The 23995-nt window shown below is 47.3% G+C and overlaps 1 protein-coding gene across 2 annotated transcripts in view; it reads right to left on the bottom strand.

Moving 5' to 3' along the window:
• Window positions 1-23995, bottom strand: part of GRK5 (G protein-coupled receptor kinase 5) — a 534562-nt gene that overhangs the window by 403206 nt on the left and 107361 nt on the right. The window contains exon 1 of one of the 2 annotated variants that reach the window (XM_088466450.1): window positions 14981-15073. The exons of the other annotated variant lie outside the window; for it this stretch is intronic. Within the exon in view, the coding sequence (XP_088322576.1) occupies window positions 14981-15032 (52 nt within the window). The 5' untranslated portion in view covers window positions 15033-15073. Of the gene's footprint in view, window positions 1-14980; window positions 15074-23995 lie in introns of those variants that run through there. 2 annotated transcript variants of the gene reach the window in all.

The following is a 23995-nucleotide window of genomic DNA, read 5'->3' as shown; positions in this document are numbered from 1 at the left end:
AAGTGCTGGTAGAAGGTGCTGAAAGCTGCATTTTCTCCCTTGAAACCCCCTGGCAACGAGCATGAAATTCCATGGCAACGAGCATGAAACCCCATGGCAACGAGCATGAAACCTCCTGGCAACGAGCATGAAACCTCCTGTCAACGAGCATGGAACCCCCTGGCAACAAGCATGTATGTGTCACTATATCATTGACGTTTGACTAGTGCACTGCCTTATGGAGGAGCAAGGACAAAATCCAGGTACGGGAAGGGAGGGGGTGCAAAATTGCTGCCTTGCACCGGGTGACAGATATCCTAGTTTCGGCCCTGGCATGCGCGAGACCCGATTAACGATGGCCAAGCCGTCGTTATGGGTCTCGCAACAAAGGGGGTGTGCTGTCGATGGTGATTGACAGCACGTCCCCTTTGGTGAGCGTGCTGGGGGCGTGGCTGCCCAGACGGAGGCGTTCCCATGGGAACGTCTACCGTCTGGGGCCGGCCCCACTGACATCACTAGTGATGTCAGTGGGAGTGCTTTTGGCTCTGATAGAGCCAAAAGCACTCCAGGGCTTGCGGCAGCAAGACCCTACCGCAAGGGTCTCGTCGCAAGCCCGATGGTCGCGATGGTCTTGATCATCGCGACCATCATTTTGGCCACTCGCTATAGCTGTGGGTGGTCACCCACAGCTATGCGAGTGGTCAGGAGGCCGCTTCAAAAAGTAAGAGGGACGGCCCTGATTCAAAGCGAGCGCTCTGTCAGAGCGTCCGGCTCTGAATCAGGGCCAGAGTGTGATAAATATATAGCAATTTATTTATACATGAACAAAGATCCAAAACGCAGCCTAGCAATGATCACGCAGGCCAGCAATGACCACACAGCCTAGCAATGACCACACAGCCTAGCAATGACCACACAGCCTAGCAATGATCACACAGCCTAGTAATGATCACACAGCCTAGCAATGACCACACAGCCTAGCAATGACCACACAGCCTAGCAATGATCACACAGCCTAGCAATGATCACACAGCCTAGCAATGACCACACACAGCCTAGCAATGACCACACACAGCCTAGCAATGACCACACACAGCCTAGCAATGACCACACAGCCCAGCAATGACCACACAGCCAGCAATGACCACACAGCCTAGCAATGACCACACAGCCCAGCAATGACCACACAGCCCAGCAATGACCACACAGCCCAGCAATGACCACACAGCCCAGCAATGATCACACAGCCTAGCAATGACCACACAGCCTAGCAATGATCACACAGCCTAGCAATGATCACACAGCCTAGCAATGACCACACAGCCTAGCAATGATCACACAGCCTAGCAATGATCATACAGACCAGCTTTGACCTCACAGCCCAGCAATGACCACACAGCCCAGCAATGATCACACAGCCTAGCAATGACCACACAGCCTAGCAATGATCACACAGCCTAGCAATGACCACACAGCCTAGCAATGATCAGACAGCCTAGCAATGACCACACAGCCTAGCAATGATCATACAGCCTAGCAATGACCACACAGCCTAGCAATGATCATACAGCCTAGCAATGACCACACACAGCCTAGCAATGACCACACAGCCTAGCCATGACCACACAGCCTAGCAATGACCACACAGCCTAGCAATGATCACACAGCCCAGCAATGATCACAGAAGCCCAGCAATGATCACACAGCCCAGCAATGATCACATAGCCTAGCAATGACCACACAGCCTAGCAATGACCACACACAACCTAGCAATGACCACACAGCCTAGCAATGATCACACAGCCCAGCAATGATCACACAGCCCAGCAATGACCACACAGCCCAGCAATGAGCACACAGCCCAGCAATGACCACAGCCTCTAATCAGCCCTTAGTGGGTAACCAGCTGGATAATAAGGAGCAATGGGGGAGATGTAAGAAGCTCAGAAGCGGTATCAGCGCACGTTATGTGCACTGATACCGCTTCTACCTGATGTATGATCGGAGGTTAGGCAGTAAATGACATGGGCGCTATCCGCCTATCATTATCGGCGCTATCTACAAGACAGCAGCGCCAATAGCCTGGGCTATGTATGAACGGTCAGATCGTCTGACCGTTCTGCCTGCTGTAGCTGTCGCTATCGACAGCTACAGCCTGGCGCTGCCCTATCCCCACAGCAGGGACAGTGCTGTCCCTGCTGCGGTGGCTGCCAGTTCCAGGCTGCACGCGGGGATCTCGCGATACTTGCGAGATCCTGCACATGCTCAGTGGAGCCGGCCAGGACTGACACAAAGCCATCAGCACTAGGCTGATGTGCTGCGGTCTCTAGGGGGTTGCGCCGGAGGGGGGGAGTTATCGCTCCCCCTCTTCGGCCGATGAGATGTTCATACATCTCATCGGTAGTGCTTCCTGCTTTACTTAAAGAGACGATGCAGGAAGCGTTATAGCGCCATGTTAAGTACATCTACCCCAATGTGCTGTGCAAATATTAGACAATATGTTAATAAATACACTTCATAAAACAATAGTTAATAACATCCAATTCATAGCACAGTAAGAGTAACATAACAACAACAAAAAGAAGTTTTAAAAAGACAATAGGATTTAAAAGGTTCAATACTTATCTGATTCATATGTAAGATAGTTGATAAGGGAAGAGGAGCAGCTTCCCAACATGTGTCATCCACCTAGGACTTCACCAAGGGGCTGATATACTCACACAGTATATACACACACAGTATATACACACACACAGTATATACAGTATATACACACACAGTATATACACACACACAGTATATACACACACACAGTATATACACACACACAGTATATACACCTTTCTCCTCACATACCCGCGGACGAAGCTTTCCCGTGTGTGTGTTATAAGTAGTGATAAAAAGCATGTGACATGATGACTGTGTCCCATAACTCTGATAGGCGCACATGGGAGACACGGACACGGGGGACACAGACACGGGGGACACAGACACGGGGGACACAGACACGGGGGACACAGACACGGGGGACACAGACACGGGGGACACAGACACGGGGGACACAGACACGGGGGACACAGACACGGGGGACACAGACACGGGGGACACAGACACGGGGGACACAGACACGGGGGACACAGACACGGGGGACACAGACACGGGGGACACAGACACGGGGGACACAGACACGGGGACACAGACACGGGGGACACAGACACGGGGGACACAGACACGGGGGACACAGACACGGGGGACACAGACACGGGGGACACAGACACGGGGGACACAGACACTGGGCCTGATTATGACATATACGCTAAAATAGCTCCCAACTTTACAGTTTTAGGTTGCGGAACATCTCGCATGCCATAGTCGCGCGTGTCTGAAAAGGGGAGGAGCTGTGCTCAAATGGGCATGGTCATGCGGAAACAGGTGTGGAGTCTCGCAGTGGGGCCAAACAGAATGCTGGGCTGTCCCCAGGCTCTGCTTCCACTGTGAAAAGATCTTCCCCTGTGTACCTACTGCTCCGCTACACGGCGGTGTGCACTCCTCCCGGCCCCCGCTATACAGAGCGGCGGTGTGCGCTCCCCCCGGCTCCCGCTATACAGAGCAGCAGTGTGCGCTCCCCCGGCTCCCGCTATACAGAGCAGCGGTGTGCGCTCCCCCCAGCCCCCGCTATACAGAGCGGCGGTGTGCGCTCCCCCGGCCCCCGCTGTACAGAGCAGCGGTGTGCGCTCCCCCCGGCGCCCGCTGTACAGAGCAGCGGTGTGCGCTCCCCCCGGCCCCCGCTGTACAGAGCAGCGGTGAGCGCTCCCCCAGCTCCCGCTATACAGAGCAGCGGTGTGCGCTCCCCCCGGCTCCCGCTATACAGAGCAGCGGTGTGCGCTCCCCCCGGCCCCTGCTATACAGAGCAGCGGTGTGCGCTCCCCCCGGCTCCCGCTATACAGAGCAGCGGTGTGCGCTCCCCCCGGCCCCCGCTATACAGAGCAGCGGTGTGCGCTCCCCCCGGCCCCCGCTATACAGAGCAGCGGTGTGCGCTCCCCCCGGCCCCCGCTATTCAGAGCAGTGGTGTGCGCTCCCCCCGGCTCCCGCTATACAGAGCATCGGTGTGCGCTCCCCCCCAGCTCCCGCTATACAGAGCAGCGGTGTGCGCTCCCCCGGCTCCCGCTATACAGAGCAGCGGTGTGCGCTCCCCCCGGCCCCCGCTATACAGAGCAGTGATGTGCGCTTCCCCCGGCTCCCGCTATACAGAGCAGCAGTGTGCGCTCCCCTTATACAGAGCAGTGGTGTGCACTCCCCCCGGCTCCCGCTATACAGAGCAGTGGTGTGCGCTCCCCCCGGCTCCCGCTATACAGAGCAGCAGTGTGCATTCCCCCCAGCTCCCGCTATACAGAGCAGCAGTGTGCGCTCCCCCCGGCTCCCGCTATACAGAGCAGTGGTGTGCACTCCCCCCGGCTCCCGCTATACAGAGCAGCAGTGTGCGCTCCCCCCCAGCTCACGCTATACAGAACAGCGGTGTGCGCTCCCCCCGGCCCCCGCTATACAGAGCAGTGGTGTGCGCTCCCCCCAGCTCCCGCTATACAGAGCAGCAGTGTGCGCTACCCCCCCAGCTCCCGCTATACAGAGCAGCGGTGTGCGCTCCCCCCAGCTCCAGCTATACAGAGCAGTGGTGTGCCACCATGAGATTGGAGGAGTGTGTGTATAATAGATAGTGTGATATAGTCTGGGAATGTGTCCTTCTCCTGGGGTAGATGGGCACCTCCTTACACACAGCAGCCAGGAAACAGCACACCAGTCCAGGGCTTTCGTGCAAGCTGGTCGGAACCAGTTTTATTTTGCAATATAAAAAACAAACTAAACAAAACATAAAAATAAGTCCTAGCCCATCTGGGCACTAAATAGACAGGTTATTCCCTCTCTGCAAGTGGCAGGGCCTACTGCCTTACCACAAACAAAAGCACAGCACTTCCAAATAACACAGTGTCTCTGAACAAACCTCAGTGTCTATTCTTCCCCAGGGTATGTGAGACACTCAACTAAAACCTTAACACAGCTATATGAACCACTTCCAGGTGCAACTACTAATCAGCCTGCTCCCAGACTGAAAGGACCAACACCTGAAATGGCCTGTGGATGGAGCCCTCCCTCTCTTCGCACATCCACACCCACAGGACCCAGTGCTTCTATCACAATAGATATCTATCTATCTTTCTATCTATCTATCTATGTACAGTTATAGGGTACATCCAGCACACCATAGGTTATATCTATGTACAGCTATAGGGTACATCCAGCACACCATAGGTTATATCTATGTACAGCTATAGGGTACACCCAGCACACCATAGGTTAAATCTATGTACAGCTATAGTGTACACTCAGCACACAGCACACCATAGGTTATATCTATGTACAGCTATAGGGTACACCCAGCACACCATATGTTATATCTATGTACAGCTATAGGGTACATCCAGCACACCATAGGTTATATCTATGTACAGCTATAGGGTACATCCAGCACACCATAGGTTATATCTATGTACAGTTATAGGGTACATCCAGCACACCATAGGTTATATCTATGTACAGCTATAGGGTACACCCAGCACACCATAGGTTATATCTATGTACAGCTATAGGGTACACCCAGCACACCATAGGTTATATCTATGTACAGCTATAGGGTACATCCAGCACACTATAGGTTATATATATGTACAGCTATAGGGTACACCCAGCACACCATAGGTTATATCTATGTACAGCTATAGGGTACACCCAGCACACCATAGGTTATATCTATGTACAGCTATAGGGTACATCCAGAACACCATAGTTATATCTATGTACAGCTATAGGGTACATCCAGCACACTATAGGTAATATCTATGTACAGCTATAGGGTACACCCAGCACACTATAGGTTATATCTATGTACAGCTATAGGGTACACCCAGCACACCATAGTTATATCTATGTACAGCTATAGGGTACATCCAGCACACCATAGTTATATCTATGTACAGCTATAGGGTACATCCAGCACACCATAGTTATATCTATGTACAGCTATAGGGTGCATCCAGCACACCATAGTTATATCTATGTACAGCTATAGGGTACACCCAGCACACTATAGGTTATATCTATGTACAGCTATAGGGTACATCCAGCACACCATAGTTATATCTATGTACAGCTATAGGGTACATCCAGCACACTATAGGTTATATCTATGTACAGCTATAGGGTACATCCAGCACACAATAGGTTATATATATTGTGACAGAGTCAGCATAATTCCACATGAGGTAAATGTGGAATATCCAGATCTCCCAGATTTTGCAGAGCAAAGGCATTAGGAATGTGTAATGTCCAGTTCAGGTGTTGCCTCAATCAGAATCTAGAAGGCAGCTGATTACAGACACCTGTGTGTGGCTGGTTTGAGAACTGCAGAGACACTGGGGAAACTGATCGTGATGGTGAGGTAGTCGCCCAACTTATAGGCGCGGGGGTGACTAGTGTTAGGGACCCTGGACCTGCGAGTCCACTGAAGAAAATATATTGCTGTTTGGAAGACTGTGTAACATCTTGCCTGTGAAACTGCCTTATCATGTGTACCTGCCTGTGGTGAGCAATACAGCTACTGATGGATTTTACCTGGTCTATGTGGTTCTGGTCACATTTGGTGCCCGAACAGGGACTTGCTGGAAATAACTACACAGCAAAAGCCCAGATACAGTGACCGGATCCACCCACATCGGCAGTGAGACGCTTTGCAGGACGCTATCCACTGCGTAGTGGCTTGGTGAGTGAGTCGCTTTACTAGCAGCTGGTTGGGTGAGTGTGGCAGGCCAGCCATAAAACGGGAGTTGTTCACAGTGATAATTTGTCTGTGTATATGCAAATTGTGCACAATATAAAACTGCTTAATTCCTATGTATGTGGTTGAGTACCCAGGGAATGTAGTGAAGTTTTAAAGCTGCTGTTATAGATTGCTGAATCTGGCTTTCAAAATAGAATTTATAAAGCCTGCTAACTTTGTCCATAAAGGGATAAGTAGTGTAATATGGAGGAATTGATTAAACTGTTTGCTGAATTGGCTGCTGGGCAACAAACTGAAATTCAGCCATTACATGAAGAGTTAACGGAAGTGAAGAAAGGTGAGCAGGAGAAAGAGGTGTTACAGAAGCTTACTCCATCTGATGACATTGGAGCTTTTCTGTGCACCTTTGAGCGTACTACCTTGTTTAAAATGGCCTCAGGAGGAGTGGGCTGCCAGACTTGCTCCCTGTCTCACAGGGGAACCTCAGAGAGCATATGTTGATTTAAATGTGACTGAGGCAAACTCCTATCCACACTTGAAAAAGGCCATATTAAGCAGAGTTGGAGTGACTGGACCTAGCAAAGCTCAGGAGTTTCAGGAATGGCGGCTAAACCGATCTGAAGCTCCAAGGGTCCAGCTGGCCAAATTAGCCAGGCTGAGTAAGGCGTGGTTGCAGCCGGATAAGAACTCTGCTCAGTGTATAGTAGATACATGCTGTGCGGGTACTAGACCATGTGGTGCAACAATGGGCTCTACAGGATGATCCTCAAACGTTTGAGGAGTTAGCGGCGGTGATTGAACAGTACCTGACTCTTGGGAAGTTAAACAAAGCCAAACGGGAATTCCAGCCAGTTCCCAAGCCTAGAAACCAGGTCCCAGTTGTTAAAGCCAACAACCCACCTCCAGCTGTGTTTTGAATGCGGCGAGCCCGGTCATTTGTGCCAGCACTGCCCAAAGCAGGGCGAGCGGATGGACTGTAGTGCTGAAAAAACAACTCTACCAGTGGTCAGCATGGCTGCTAGAAGCATGTCACCGGCGCAAACCACCTTGTTTAGTTTGATTGTGTGAGTGGAAGGCCTAGGGCTGATCAGGTGCTACATCTGCTAAAGGTTATATGGGTACATGGGGATGTAGAAGAATGCCCCCCGAGTGCACTTCCCAATAGTGATCAAAGGGCGATCCCGGAAGGTGATAGCCGCAGTAGCCGCCAGGCCACCCTAGCCATTGATCCTAGGTCGGGACTTTCCATTGTTACAAGAGGTGGTTACGTGGCATGATGATAGCAGAAGGTCCACATTAGAGGTGTCCCAAGAGCCAAGCTCTGCTGTTTCCCAAAGTTTGGTGGTTGTAACGCCCTCCTTGGCCAGTGACAAACTGGAGGGGAGTGAGACCGAGGCACAGTGGGTTCCCATTGGCAAGGAAGTGTCCTTGCAAGACTTTGGCCAGGATCAACGGAATGATGGGAACTTAATAAATGCATTTGAAAATGTTGTAGAGATAAATGGTAAAGTTATCACGGCGTTACCAGCAGAAGGTGTACCATACCATACTTTGCAGAGTAAAGGGGCCTATCCATTAGAAGATGTATTTCTGAGCGATGAAAGACAAAAGATATCCCTTGAAAATTCCGGAGGCTGTGCTGAACGATATTTGTCATGTACATAACAGATTTTGGCAAACGATGAACGATATCGCATGACATCATTCAGGGAGTGGATTTATTTTCTCTGCAGCACTCTGTAGCTGCTGCTAATATCTTTCATCATTCGTCGTTTACTGCATATAAACTGCACGATATTGCTAATATCGTACAGCTATTTGCGATAATTGACCAACATGTTGGAGAGATGATAGATGCGATTTATCAGCGGCGATATATCATTCAATCATTCATTTTATCTGCTAATGGATAGGCCCCTTAAGAGAGTAGACCAATTGTTGGTTACCCGGAAACACGAGCAGTTGGTGTTAAGGGCGGCTTATACACACCTGTGGGGTGGCCATTTGGGGGAAGGAGAAAACTCTCCAGCGTATTCAGTTATGATTTTTCTGGCCCGGCATTCATACAACAGTAAAAAAGTATTGTCAGGAATGTCCAGTGTGTCAGAAGACAGCACCCCGGCCATGGACTCAGACACCTTGGTTCACCTCCCTGTCATTTCCGTATCTTTTGAGAGAATTGGTATGGATCTGATAGGGCCGTTGGAAAAATCTACTCGTGGGCATCAATATATATTAATGGTGATAGATTATGCCACAAAGTACCCGGAGGCCATCCTGCTACATAACATGAAATCTAGGACTATTGCCCGGGAATTGTTGATGCTATATACCCGCTTTGGAAAACCAAAGAAGGTCTCAGTTATAGACACCTGACACAACATGCAGAGGTGTGACAGGAAGCATGGCGGGTATAGTCACTCTCCAGTTATTCCATGTATATTACCCAGATCAGTAATACACAGTCTCTCATATATGGTAATGTCAGTCCCTCTCTGCCTGCTCAGTAATAGACATCTGACACCTAACATGCAGAGGCGTGACAGGAAACATGCGGGTATAGTCACTCTCCAGTTATTCCATGTACATTACCCAGCTCAGTATTACACAGCATATGGTAATATCAGTCCCTCTCTGCCTGCTCAGTAATAGACACCCGACACCTAACATGCAGAGAAGTGACAGGAAGCATGGCGGGTGTAGCCGCTCTCCAGTTATTCCATATATATTACCGAGCTTAGTTATACAGTCTCTCAAATATGGTTATGTCAGTCCCTCTCTGCCTGCTCAGTTATAGACACCTGACACCTAACATGCAGAGGAGTGACAAGGAGCATGGCGGGTATAGTCATAACACATATTACTGCCAAACACGGGACCCTGGCATAGTACAGTCGTTATCCCTAACCCTTGTCTCACCTCATATATCACCTTTCATGGTGTATAGTAATACATATTACTGCCAAACACGGGATCCTGGCACAGTACAGTCATGTCATCCCTAACCCTTGTCTCACCTCATATATCACCTATCATGGTGTATAGTAACACATATTACTGCCAAACACGGGACCCAGGCACAATACAGTCATGTTATCCCTAACCCTTATCACACCTCATATATCACCTGTCATGGTGTATAGTAACACATATTACTGCCAAACACGGGACCCTGGCACAGTACAGTCATGTCATCCCTAACCCTTGTCTCACCTCATATATCACCTATCATGGTGTATAGTAACACATATTACTGCCAAACACGGGACCCTGGCACAGTACAGTCATGTTATCCCTAACCCTTATCTCACCTCATATATCACCTTTCATGGTGTATAGTAACACATATTACTGCCAAACACGGGACCCTGGCACAGTACAGTTATGTCATCCCTAACCCTTATCTCACCTCATATATCACCTTTCATGGTGTATAGTAACAGATATTACTGCCAAACACGGGACCCTGGCACATTACAGTCATGTTATCCCTAACCCTTGTCTCACCTCATATATTACCTTTCATGGTGTATAGTAACACATATTACTGCCAAACACGGGACCCTGGCACAGTACAGTTATGTCATCCCTAACCCTTATCTCACCTCATATATCACCTGTCATGGTGTATAGTAACACATATTACTGCCAAACACGGGACCCTGGCACAGTACAGTCATGTCATCCCTAACCCTTATCTCACCTCATATATCACCTGTCATGGTGTATAGTAACACATATTACTGCCAAACACGGGACCCTGGTACAGTACAGTCATGTCATCCCTAACCCTTGTCTCACCTCATATATCACCTATCATGGTGTATAGTAACACATATTACTGCCAAACACGGGACCCTGGCACAGTACAGTTATGTCATCCCTAACCCTTATCTCACCTCATATATCACCTATCATGGTGTATAGTAACACATATTACTGCCAAACACGGGACCCTGGCACAGTACAGTCATGTTATCCCTAACCCTTGTCTCACCTCATATATCACCTATCATGGTGTATAGTAACACATATTACTGCCAAACACGGGACCCTGGCACAGTACAGTCATGTTATCCCTAACCCTTATCTCACCTCATATATCACCTATCATGGTGTATAGTAACACATATTACTGCCAAACACGGGACCCTGGCACAGTACAGTCATGTTATCCCTAACCCTTGTCTCACCTCATATATCACCTATCATGGTGTATAGTAACACATATTACTGCCAAACACGGGACCCTGGCACAATACAGTCATGTTATCCCTAACCCTGGTCTCACCTCATATATCACCTGTCATGGTGTATAGTAACACATATTACTGCCAAACACGGGACCCAGGCACAATACAGTCATGTTATCCCTAACCCTTATCTCACCTCATATATCACCTGTCATGGTGTATAGTAACACATATTACTGCCAAACACGGGACCCTGGCACAGTACAGTCTTGTCATACATAACCCTTGTCTCACCTCATATATCACCTATCATGGTGTATAGTAACACATATTACTGCCAAACACGGGACCCAGGCACAATACAGTCATGTTATCCCTAACCCTTGTCTCACCTCATATATCACCTATCATGGTGTATAGTAACACATATTACAGCCAAACACGGGACCCTGGCACAGTACAGTCATGTTATCCCTAACCCTTGTCTCACCTCATATATCACCTTTCATGGTGTATAGTAACACATATTACTGCCAAACACGGGACCCTGGCACAGTACAGTTATGTCATCCCTAACCCTTATCTCACCTCATATATCACCTTTCATGGTGTATAGTAACACATATTACTGCCAAACACGGGACCCTGGCACATTACAGTCATGTTATCCCTAACCCTTGTCTCTCCTCATACATCACCTATCATGGTGTATAGTAACACATATTACTGCCAAACACGGGATCCTGGCACAGTACAGTCATGTTATCCCTAACCCTTGTCTCACCTCATATATTACCTTTCATGGTGTATAGTAACACATATTACTGCCAAACACGGGACCCTGGCACAGTACAGTTATGTCATCCCTAACCCTTATCTCACCTCATGTATCACCTGTCATGGTGTATAGTAACACATATTACTGCCAAACACGGGACCCTGGCACAGTACAGTCATGTCATCCCTAACCCTTGTCTCACCTCATATATCACCTATCATGGTGTATAGTAACACATATTACTGCCAAACACGGACCCTGGCACAGTACAGTCATGTTATACATAACCCTTGTCTCACCTCATATATCACCTATCATGGTGTATAGTAACACATATTACTGCCAAACACGGGACCCTGGCACAGTACAGTTATGTCATCCCTAACCCTTATCTCACCTCATATATCACCTGTCATGGTGTATAGTAACACATATTACTGCCAAACACGGGACCCTGGCACAGTACAGTCTTGTCATACATAACCCTTGTCTCACCTCATATATCACCTATCATGGTGTATAGTAACACATATTACTGCCAAACACGGGACCCTGGCACAGTACAGTCATGTTATCCCTAACCCTTGTCTCACCTCATATATCACCTTTCATGGTGTATAGTAACACATATTACTGCCAAACACGGGACCCTGGCACAGTACAGTTATGTCATCCCTAACCCTTATCTCACCTCATATATCACCTTTCATGGTGTATAGTAACACATATTACTGCCAAACACGGGACCCTGGCACATTACAGTCATGTTATCCCTAACCCTTGTCTCTCCTCATACATCACCTATCATGGTGTATAGTAACACATATTACTGCCAAACACGGGACCCTGGCACAGTACAGTTATGTCATCCCTAACCCTTATCTCACCTCATATATCACCTGTCATGGTGTATAGTAACACATATTACTGCCAAACACGGGACCCTGGCACAGTACAGTCATGTCATCCCTAACCCTTGTCTCACCTCATATATCACCTATCATGGTGTATAGTAACACATATTACTGCCAAACACGGGATCCTGGCACAGTACAGTCATGTCATCCCTAACCCTTGTCTCACCTCATATATCACCTATCATGGTGTATAGTAACACATATTACTGCCAAACACGGGACCCTGGCACAGTACAGTTATGTCATCCCTAACCCTTATCTCACCTCATATATCACCTGTCATGGTGTATAGTAACACATATTACTGCCAAACACGGACCCTGGCACAGTACAGTCATGTTATACATAACCCTTGTCTCACCTCATATATCACCTATCATGGTGTATAGTAACACATATTACTGCCAAACACGGGACCCTGGCACAGTACAGTCATGTTATCCCTAACCCTTGTCTCTCCTCATATATCACCTTTCATGGTGTATAGTAACACATATTACTGCCAAACACGGGACCCTGGCACAGTACAGTCATGTTATCCCTAACCCTTATCTCACCTCATATATCACCTTTCATGGTGTATAGTAACACATATTACTGCCAAACACGGACCCTGGCACAGTACAGTCATGTTATCCCTAACCCTTGTCTCTCCTCATATATCACCTTTCATGGTGTATAGTAACACATATTACTGCCAAACACGGGACCCTGGCACAGTACAGTCATGTCATCCCTAACCCTTGTCTCACCTCATATATCACCTGTCATGGTGTATAGTAACACATATTACTGCCAAACACGGGACCCTGGCACAGTACAGTCATGTTATCCCTAACCCTGGTCTCACCTCATATATCACCTTTCATGGTGTATAGTAACACATATTACTGCCAAACACGGGACCCTGGCACAGTACAGTCATGTCATCCCTAACCCTTGTCTCACCTCATATATCACCTGTCATGGTGTATAGTAACACATATTACTGCCAAACACGGGACCCTGGCACAGTACAGTCATGTTATACATAACCCTTGTCTCTCCTCATATATCACCTGTCATGGTGTATAGTAACACATATTACTGCCAAACACGGGACCCTGGCACAGTACAGTCATGTTATACCTAACCCTTGTCTCACCTCATATATCACCTTTCATGGTGTATAGTAACACATATTACTGCCAAACACGGGACCCTGGCACAGTACAGTCATGTCATCCCTAACCCTTGTCTCACCTCATATATCACCTGTCATGGTGTATAGTAACACATATTACTGCCAAACACGGGACCCTGGCACAGTACAGTCATGTTATACATAACCCTTGTCTCTCCTCATATATCACCTGTCATGGTGTATAGTAACACATATTACTGCCAAACCCGGGACCCTGGCACAGTACAGTCATGTTATACATAACCCTTGTCTCTCCTCATATATCACCTATCATGGTGTATAGTAACATATATTACTGCCAAACGGGACCCTGGCACAGTACAGCCATGTTATATCTAACCCTTGTCTCTCCTCATATATGAATATTAGATTATATACATGTACAGTGCATAGAAAACATTACACAAATAGATACAGGTAGTAATGAATGCGCCACCAGCTGGATGGAACGGGAATGGAAGTTACCATCACACATTACAACTACGACCCCCAGAGACTGGATACAGATGAGGTGAGTTGTAGTTCTGGGTAACGGTCTGTGCAGTCTCCTCAGTACAATCCCTCACATAATAAATGACACTTTGCCAGGAATCCCACATACATGACATCCACAGAGGGTCCCAGCACTGACCCTGGCGTCATCCCACTACACGGGGAGGAGGGGGGTGTGTAGCCCCTTCTACCACTGCCCACTAGAAGGGAGGAGGGACCTGCTTGTCACACGTGTGTTTGATAAAAGCACATTATTAATAGTGAGTGGTAATTATCCCTAGGCCTGACAGACGCAGCCTCAGACCCTGGGAAAGGCAGCTGTGTATGAATGAAGTCATGAATGAAGATAACCTTAATTTCATGTCACAGGTGCCAGCAGATCTCGGGGACCCCCCCCCAGGGCGCAGAATGACAGCCCTGAGGAAGCATGGCAGCAGGGGGGAGCGCAAACTAATACGATGAGAGAGACGTCCCCGTCCTGCCTGTGATGGTTCCTGGAGGTCTGCAGCACAATATAAGGCCAAGCAGCTGGGAATGCCGGGATGCTGGGAGCAGGTGCACAGCACCAGGGCTGGACCAGTCTGCTGTCTCCTCTCCATCCTCACTTACCCTCTCTGGCCTTCAGCAGAACCGTGTTAGCCACAATATTTTCCAGCTCCATTGACAGGCTGTGTGTGTGCAAGGTAGCAATGCAGCAGCTGAGGAGGCGGCAGGAGGGGATGGGTGTGAGAGGGGAGGGGGAGCTGGAGAAGGAGGAGGGAGGGAGTGAGAAGGAGACAGGAGGGGGTGTGTGAGGTGAGACAGGGGTGCACACTACATACAGCCATGTATGGTGGGGAGGTGAGAGCAGAAGGATGATACATATAGCGCTGTCTGTGATACATCACACCATGTCCCCCTCACAGTACATCCCGTCCTGCTACTACAGTGCCATGTACCCTGCCTTCCTCAGGCCAGTAACAGAGTGTGCTGCTGGTGGTGGCGAGGTGGGAGACGTCACCATGAGGGCGCCCCCAGCTGGCCGCCTCATTCCTGCTACTCGGCCTGTCATTCATGTGTCACAAAGTAACAGCACGGAACATCCATTTCCAGACACATCATGTTATATATATATATATATATATATATATATCTGTATACACTCCCGCACATAACCTCTGTTCTGCGCTCATCACCTCAGGGCTCATCGGGAAAACTTGTGCAGCAGCACACGGTGTACGGCATCGCTACTGGTATGAGACATCTGTGGCCTGTACATCTCTGTAAAGCGCTGCGGAATATGTGTGCGCTATATAAATAACTGGTAATAATAAATAATACAGACTTGTGCCTTAGATAGGGCGACCGAATACATTATTACTGATATAAAAACAACGGCACATCATATTACTGCAGCACATTGTAGTAACCCGATAGCGAATCATAGGACAAGGTGATTACAGAACAACATATCATTAAGGTAGTGCTTCTAGTCCTCGGCACAAACTAACAGGACATGTTTTCCAGATCTCCATGCTGGGGTACAGGTGTGCTCATCACTGACTGACACATTTTAAAAGATCCACAGGTTATGCTAGTTATTTTACTTGTGAGGAGACCTGGAAAACATGCACTGCTAGTGTGTTCTGACTCCTGAGGAATGGATCTCAACATAACATAACGATAATGACATTATAAATAATAACATAAAACCATATAATCGCTCATGCACTGCTAAGTAACGGGAAAATGTCACATCGCCCCTGGCATCAGGTACCTACAAAGAGCAGCTGGTTTGTCTCCATAATGGAATACATCACTGGTCTCCAAAACACATCTGCTGGCAAATGTCACCCACCTGGGAGTTGTGGTTCCTTCTCTCCAGTCTGTGGTGATGTCACAATTCTCTCTTCCTCCTCTCCCTCGGTTTGCCCGTCAAACCATTCCCTCAATCCTCTCCCCCCCCCCCTTACTGCCCGCACCTAACTCACCTCTCCCACCTACCTGTCTCTGCTGGCATCTCCCCCTTCACCCTCAAACACACACTCATGCTCCTTTGTACCTACCTCTCTCTCCAACTGCTGCCCTACTTCTCTCATCCCTTTTGTTTCCAATCTTCTAGATTGGCTTGTCTACAACCACCTGGCACAGTCCGCCAGCTCCCCCCTGAATATGCCCTCACTAAAGTGACCAGTGGTCTTCTATCTAAGTCTGTAAGTCACATCTTCCAGGTCATGTTCTTGGACCTCTCTGTTGCTATTGATGCTGCGGACCCCCTCATTTCTCCTCCACATCATCTATCCTGGTCTCTGCTCACTGGTCAGAGTCCTAGGTCTGTGATTGCTGCTTTAGTGTTTCTCTTTTTGACTCATCCGCCCTTCGTGTATCCGCTGGAATCCCTGAAAGTTCTGTTCTCGGCCCTCTACTTGGCAAACTCTGTCTACAGTACCAACTCTATACACCCCCCTCCTCCTCCGACCTCTCCTTCCATCTTACCCCTCCTCTCTGCCTCTCTACCTGGATGGCCCAATGCTGCCTCAAAACCAATAATTGACAATATCACACTCTCCCCTGCTCCCCATCTTCCAGCTGCTATAGTATCCTCATCATCCCCATCCTCCGCATGCCTCCTGGCTATCACACAGTCCTGCTGCCTGATCCTTCTCACTCTGGATGTGACCAGCCTTATCTATTCAGGCAACAGAGATTCCCCCAGCACAGTGCAAATCGCCCAGCAAATGTGATTTACATCCTACATCATAATAACAGTGTAGAAGCACCCCAAGGTCCTCAAATATGGCACTACAAGGATCAGCATACCCTCCAACCACTGATCCCATACATAGAATGGAAGTTGCCCATGGCGGGAGCCGTGGCTCGTGGCTTACCTTATACTTGTATGTATGAGAGCTATACATTGCTAATATCATATAGAATGAAAATCACTTTTGCTGGCTGATATGCAGAACTCACAGAGGGGATTTACTAAAGCCCAAATCACACCTGACACACTACTACAAAATCCAACAAAGCACCATCAGACCAAACCTCAAACCCTTAACACTGACACACATACAAACCTATTCAATTGCGATCTCAGGAGAATTGCGGGATTTGCGAGTTCCAGTGAAAAACAACCAATATGATTCAAATCACACACACCACAATTCACAGAGGATCACCATCAAATCACACACGCCACAAATCAGAGGATCACCATCAAATCACACACACCACAATTCACAGAGGATCACCATCAAATCACACACTCCACAAATCGCAGAGGATCACCATCAAATCACACACTCCACAAATCACAGAGGATCACCATCAAATCACACACTCCACAAATCAGAGGATCACCATCAAATCACACACACCACAAATCACAGAGGATCACCATCAAATCACACACTCCACAAATCACAGAGGATCACCACAAATCACACACACCACAAATCAGAGGATCACCATCAAATCACACACACCACAAATCAGAGGATCAGCATCAAATCACACACTCCACAAATCAGAGGATCAGCATCAAATCACACACTCCACAAATCAGAGGATCAGCATCAAATCACACACTCCACAAATCAGAGGATCAGCATCAAATCACACACTCCACAAATCAGAGGATCAGCATCAAATCACACACACCACAATTCACAGAGGATCACCATCAAATCACACACGCCACAAATCAGAGGATCACCATCAAATCACACACTCCACAAATCGCAGAGGATCACCATGAAATCACACACTCCACAAATCAGAGGATCACCAACAAATCACACACTCCACAAATCAGAGATCACCATCAAATCACACACTCCACAAATCAGAGGATCACCATCAAATCACACACACCACAAATCACAGAGGATCACCATCAAATCACACACACCACAAATCAGAGAATCACCATCAAATCACACACACCTCAAATCACAGAGGATCACCATCAAATCACACACGCCACAAATCACAAAGGATCACCATCAAATCACACAGGCTACAAATCCCAGAGGATCACCATCAAATCACACACTCCACAAATCACAGAGGATCACCATCAAATCACACACACTATAAATCAGAGAATCACCATCAAATCACGCACACCACAAATCAGAGGATCACCATCAAATCACACACGCCACAAATCACAGAGGATCACCATCAAATCACACACGCCACACATCAGAGAATCACCATCAAATCACACACACCTCAAATCACAGAGGATCACCATCAAATCACACACGCCACAAATCACAAAGGATCACCATCAAATCACACAGGCTACAAATCCCAGAGGATCACCATCAAATCACACACTCCACAAATCAGAGGATCACCATCAAATCACACACTCCACAAATCACAGAGGATCACCATCAAATCACACACTCCACAAATCACAGAGGATCACCATCAAATCACACACTCCACAAATCAGAGGATCACCATCAAATCACACACTCCACAAATCAGAGGATCACCAACAAATCACACACGCCACAAATCAGAGGATCACCATCAAATCACACACGCCACAAATCACAGAGGATCACCATCAAATCACACACGCCACACATCAGAGAATCACCATCAAATCACACACACCTCAAATCACAGAGGATCACCATCAAATCACACACGCCACAAATCACAAAGGATCACCATCAAATCACACAGGCTACAAATCCCAGAGGATCACCATCAAATCACACACTCCACAAATCAGAGGATCACCATCAAATCACACACTCCACAAATCACAGAGGATCACCATCAAATCACACACTCCACAAATCACAGAGGATCACCATCAAATCACACACTCCACAAATCAGAGGATCACCATCAAATCACACACTCCACAAATCAGAGGATCACCATCAAATCACACACCACAAATCGCAGATGATCACCAACAAATCACACACGCCACAAATCAGAGGATCACCATCAAAAAACACACTCCACAAATCACAGAGGATCACCATCAAATCACACATGCCACAAATCACAAAGGATCACCATCAAATCACACAGGCTACAAATCCCAGAGGATCACCATCAAATCAAAACCGACAAACACGATTCATAGTAAATCTGAGGAGAGCAAAATGTTCTGACGATGTCCAATGAATTGGATTTTACTCGGTGCCAGGGAGATCACACACTCTTTCAGGGAGTCTCCTTCTACTGTGAGACTAGTACGTTTTGGAGGTAGACAGTCTGATGTTTGTCCTAAAGGTGGTACTAGTCCGGGCACATTTTGGCATTTATTGTGGGAATGTTCGGAAATTCAGGTAAAAGCTGCTATGTCACGCACCAGTATTCCCATCACAGTACTTATACCAAACTTCTGTACTTTGAGGGCTAGAGAAGATGATGAGCTGGACCGTTATAGCACTCAATATGCTATCAATTTATGTGCTCTGGCAAAAGTCTGTTTGGCTCGATCATGGATGGCTCCTAGTGGGCCTGAATTTCAGGAGTGGGTTTCCTTAGTAAATGCTACTGTACAACATGAGATAATTATACTTTGCCCGTAGAGCAGAGTCTAAATATGATCGTATTTGGACAAGATGTATAAAGTCGAGATATGCATCCCCTCGGACCTAGTTATAATTTCTAAGGTTAATTTAATTGTGGATTGTAACAAGATTTCCCCATTTTATATTTTATTTTCTATTTTTTTTGTTGATCAGAAATACTGTATGTGGTATGATATTTCTGTTTATTGTGTGTATGTTCTGTTTTATAGAGTATATGTTTCAAATTGAAAAAATAATAAAGAATACTTTATTAAAAAAAACAATTATGGGAAATGTGATCTGCTTACTAAGAGTATGTGATAATTAGGGCTTGGAGAAGAATTTTATGAAGGGCAGCAGAGGGCACCGACTACACAGAGCAGAGGGCGTGGGCTACACAGAGCAGATGGCGCGGGCTACACAGAGCAGAGGGCGCGGGCTACACAGAGCAGAGGGCGCGGGCTACACAGAGCAGAGGGCATGGGCTACACAGAGCAGAGGGCATGGGCTACACAGAGCAGAGGGCGCGGGCTACACAGAGCAGAGGGCGCGGGCTACACAGAGCAGAGGGTGCGGGCTACACAGAGCAGAGGGCACCGACTACACAGAGCAGATGGCGCGGGCTACACAGAGCAGAGGGCACCGGCTACACAGAGCAGAGGGCGCGGGCTACACAGAGCAGAGGGCGCGGTCTACACACAGATCAGAGGGCGCGGTCTACACACAGAGCAGAGGGCGCGGTCTACACACAGAGCAGAGGGCGTGGTCTACACACAGAGCAGAGGGCGCGGTCTACACACAGAGCAGAGGGCGCGGTCTACACACAGAGCAGAGGGCGCGGTCTACACACAGAGCAGAGGGCGCGGGCTACACACAGAGCAGAGGGCGCGGGCTACACACAGAGCAGAGGGCACGGGCTACACACAGAGCAGAGGGCACGGGCTACACACAGAGCAGTCTCCATATACAGACTCAGGAGCACACAGATATACAGGTGTCACATATCACATTACTCAGCGCAGTCTCCCATATACAGACTCAGGAGCACACAGATACAGGTGTCACATATCCCATTACTCAGCACAGTCTCCATATACAGACTAAGGAGCACACAGATATACAGATATCACATATCACATTACTCAGCGCAGTCTCCTATATACAGACTAAGGAGCACACAGATATACAGATGTCACATATCACATTACTCAGCACAGTCTCCCATATACAGACTCAGGAGCACACAGATATACAGGTGTCACATATCACATTACTCAGCGCAGTCTCCCATATACAGACTCGGGAGCACACAGATATACAGGTGTCACATATCACAATACTCAACGCAGTCTCCCATATACAGACTCAGGAGCACACAGATATGCAGGTGTCACATATCACATTACTCAGCGCAGTCTCCCATATACAGACTCGGGAGCACACAGATATACAGGTGTCACATATCACAATACTCAACGCAGTCTCCCATATACAGACTCAGGAGCACACAGATATGCAGGTGTCACATATCACATTACTCAGCACAGTCTCCCCTATACAGACTCAGGAGCACACAGATATACAGGTGTCACATATCACATTACTCAGCGCAGTCTCCCATATACAGACTCAGGAGCACACAGATATACAGGTGTCACATTACTCAGCGCAGTCTCCCATATACAGACTCAGGAGCACACAGATATACAGGTGTCACATATCACATTACTCAGCGCAGTCTCCCATATACAGACAGGTGTCACATATCACATTACTCAGCGCAGTCTCCTATATACAGACTCAGGAGCACACAGATATACAGGTGTCACCTATCATATTACTCAGCACAGTCTCCATATACAGACTCAGGAGCACACAGATATACAGGTGTCACATATCACATTACTCAGCGCAGTCTCCCATATACAGACTCAGGAGCACAGATATATACAGGTGTCACATATCACATTACTCAGCACAGTCTCCCATATACAGACTCAGGAGCACACAGATATACAGGTGTCACATATCACATTACTCAGCACAGTCTCCATATACAGACTCAGGAGCACACAGATATACAGGTGTCACATATCACATTACTCAGCGCAGTCTCCCATATACAGACTCAGGAGCACAGAGATATACAGGTGTCACATATCACATTACTCAGCACAGTCTCCATATACAGACTCAGGAGCACACAGATATACAGGTGTCACATATCACATTACTCAATGCAGTCTCCTATATACAGACTCAGGAGCACACAGATATCACATATCACATTACTCAGCGCAGTCTCCATATACAGACTCAGAAGCACACAGATATACAGGTGTCACATATCACATTACTCAGTGCAGTCTCCTATATACAGACTCAGGAGCACACAGATATACAGGTGTCACATCCCATTACTCAGCGCAGTCTCCCATATACAGACTCAGGAGCACACAGATAGACAGGTGTCACATATCACATTACTCAGCGCAGTCTCCCATATACAGACTCAGGAGCACACAGATAGACAGGTGTCGCATATCACATTACTCAGCGCAGTCTCCTATATACAGACTCAGGAGCACACAGATAGACAGGTGTCACATATCACATTACTCAGCACAGTCTCCCATATACAGACTCAGGAGCACACAGATAGACAGGTGTCGCATATCACATTACTCAGCGCAGTCTCCTATATACAGACTCAGGAGCACACAGGTATACAGGTGTCACATATCACATTACTCAGCACAGTCTCCATATACAGACTCAGGAGCACACAGATATACAGGTGTCACATATCACATTACTCAGTGCAGTCTCCTATATACAGACTCAGGAGCACACAGATATACAGGTGTCACATATCACATAACTCAGCGCAGACTCCATATATAGACTCAGGAGCACACAGATATACAAGTGTCGCATATCACATTACTCAGCGCAGTCTCCTATATACAGACTCAGGAGCACACAGATATACAGGTGTCACATATCACATTACTCAGCGCAGTCTCCCATATACAGACTCGGTAGCACACAGATATACAGGTGTCACATATTACAGACAGGCGCCCAAGATGGCTGCCTCACCTTTTACATGCTCCTGAACATCTCCATAAAACAGCTTAAATTCTACAAAAGTGACATTAGAAGCACAAGAAATATCCAAGGACTTACCTTTATCTTGTACTGCACTACATGGACATCTCTCCAAAATCAACAGATTGCATCCCTGCACTGAGATTCACATTGGATTGGATTGAAACCTCTGCCCTCTCCACCAGAACCCAGACTGGCATTACCTCTGCAGTGGACACCCCAGAGCAAGGTACTGTGGAATACAAATTATCTTTGGCTCCAGCTCCCCCCTAAGACATCATTCACCTCTGTTCTCTGCTCAGCAAATAACTGATTTTTTTTGCACTAATAATCTAAAATACAGTATCCCCAGTCTTTGAAATCTGGAAGTCTGGTCATTTTAAAACACAGGATCCCATTTTTTTTATTTTTCCCCTGGAGACATGTTATCTTTACCCTTGCACAGAATATCTACTTCAAAAGGAGTCTCACACTGGGATTTTCACACCTATACAATAGGAATGGCTTCTAACACCTTTCCACAAGCCTGCTTTGCCCTGGAATACTTTGTGTAACTAAATCATCAACTGATAAGACAAGTTAGCTTATTAGATACTCCTTATTCAAAATATACCTTTTGTACAAGAGAGAAGCAACTGGACATAGCAATGGCCAAATTATAATAGTCTGCTCATGAATCCCATTATAACTTCTGGATCATACACAGAGTTGAGAAAACAGAAAAATAAAAACTACTTGATCTTCTCTCATCATCAAATGTAATTCATGCTCTCTCATCGATGACCCAATGTATTTTTTACACCCCCAGCTTTATGCTTTCACTCCGCCCACCACGAGCAGCAGTTCCTATTGATCCAGCACAGGCTTCCATTCTTAAATCCCTTGGCATTTTCAGAAACACTCAACGGGACAGTCGTGGGAAGCGAGGACAAAAATCTCTTATCCGCTGTAACCACGTAAGTTCCTTGCCTTCAGGTTC

The sequence above is a fragment of the Taudactylus pleione genome, unplaced genomic scaffold, assembly GCF_031769625.1.
Source record: "Taudactylus pleione unplaced genomic scaffold, aTauple2 ptg003137l, whole genome shotgun sequence".
Classification (NCBI taxonomy): domain Eukaryota; kingdom Metazoa; phylum Chordata; class Amphibia; order Anura; family Myobatrachidae; genus Taudactylus; species Taudactylus pleione.
The sequence above is the reverse complement of the archived record's forward strand: the minus strand, read 5'-3'. Positions and strand labels throughout refer to the sequence as shown.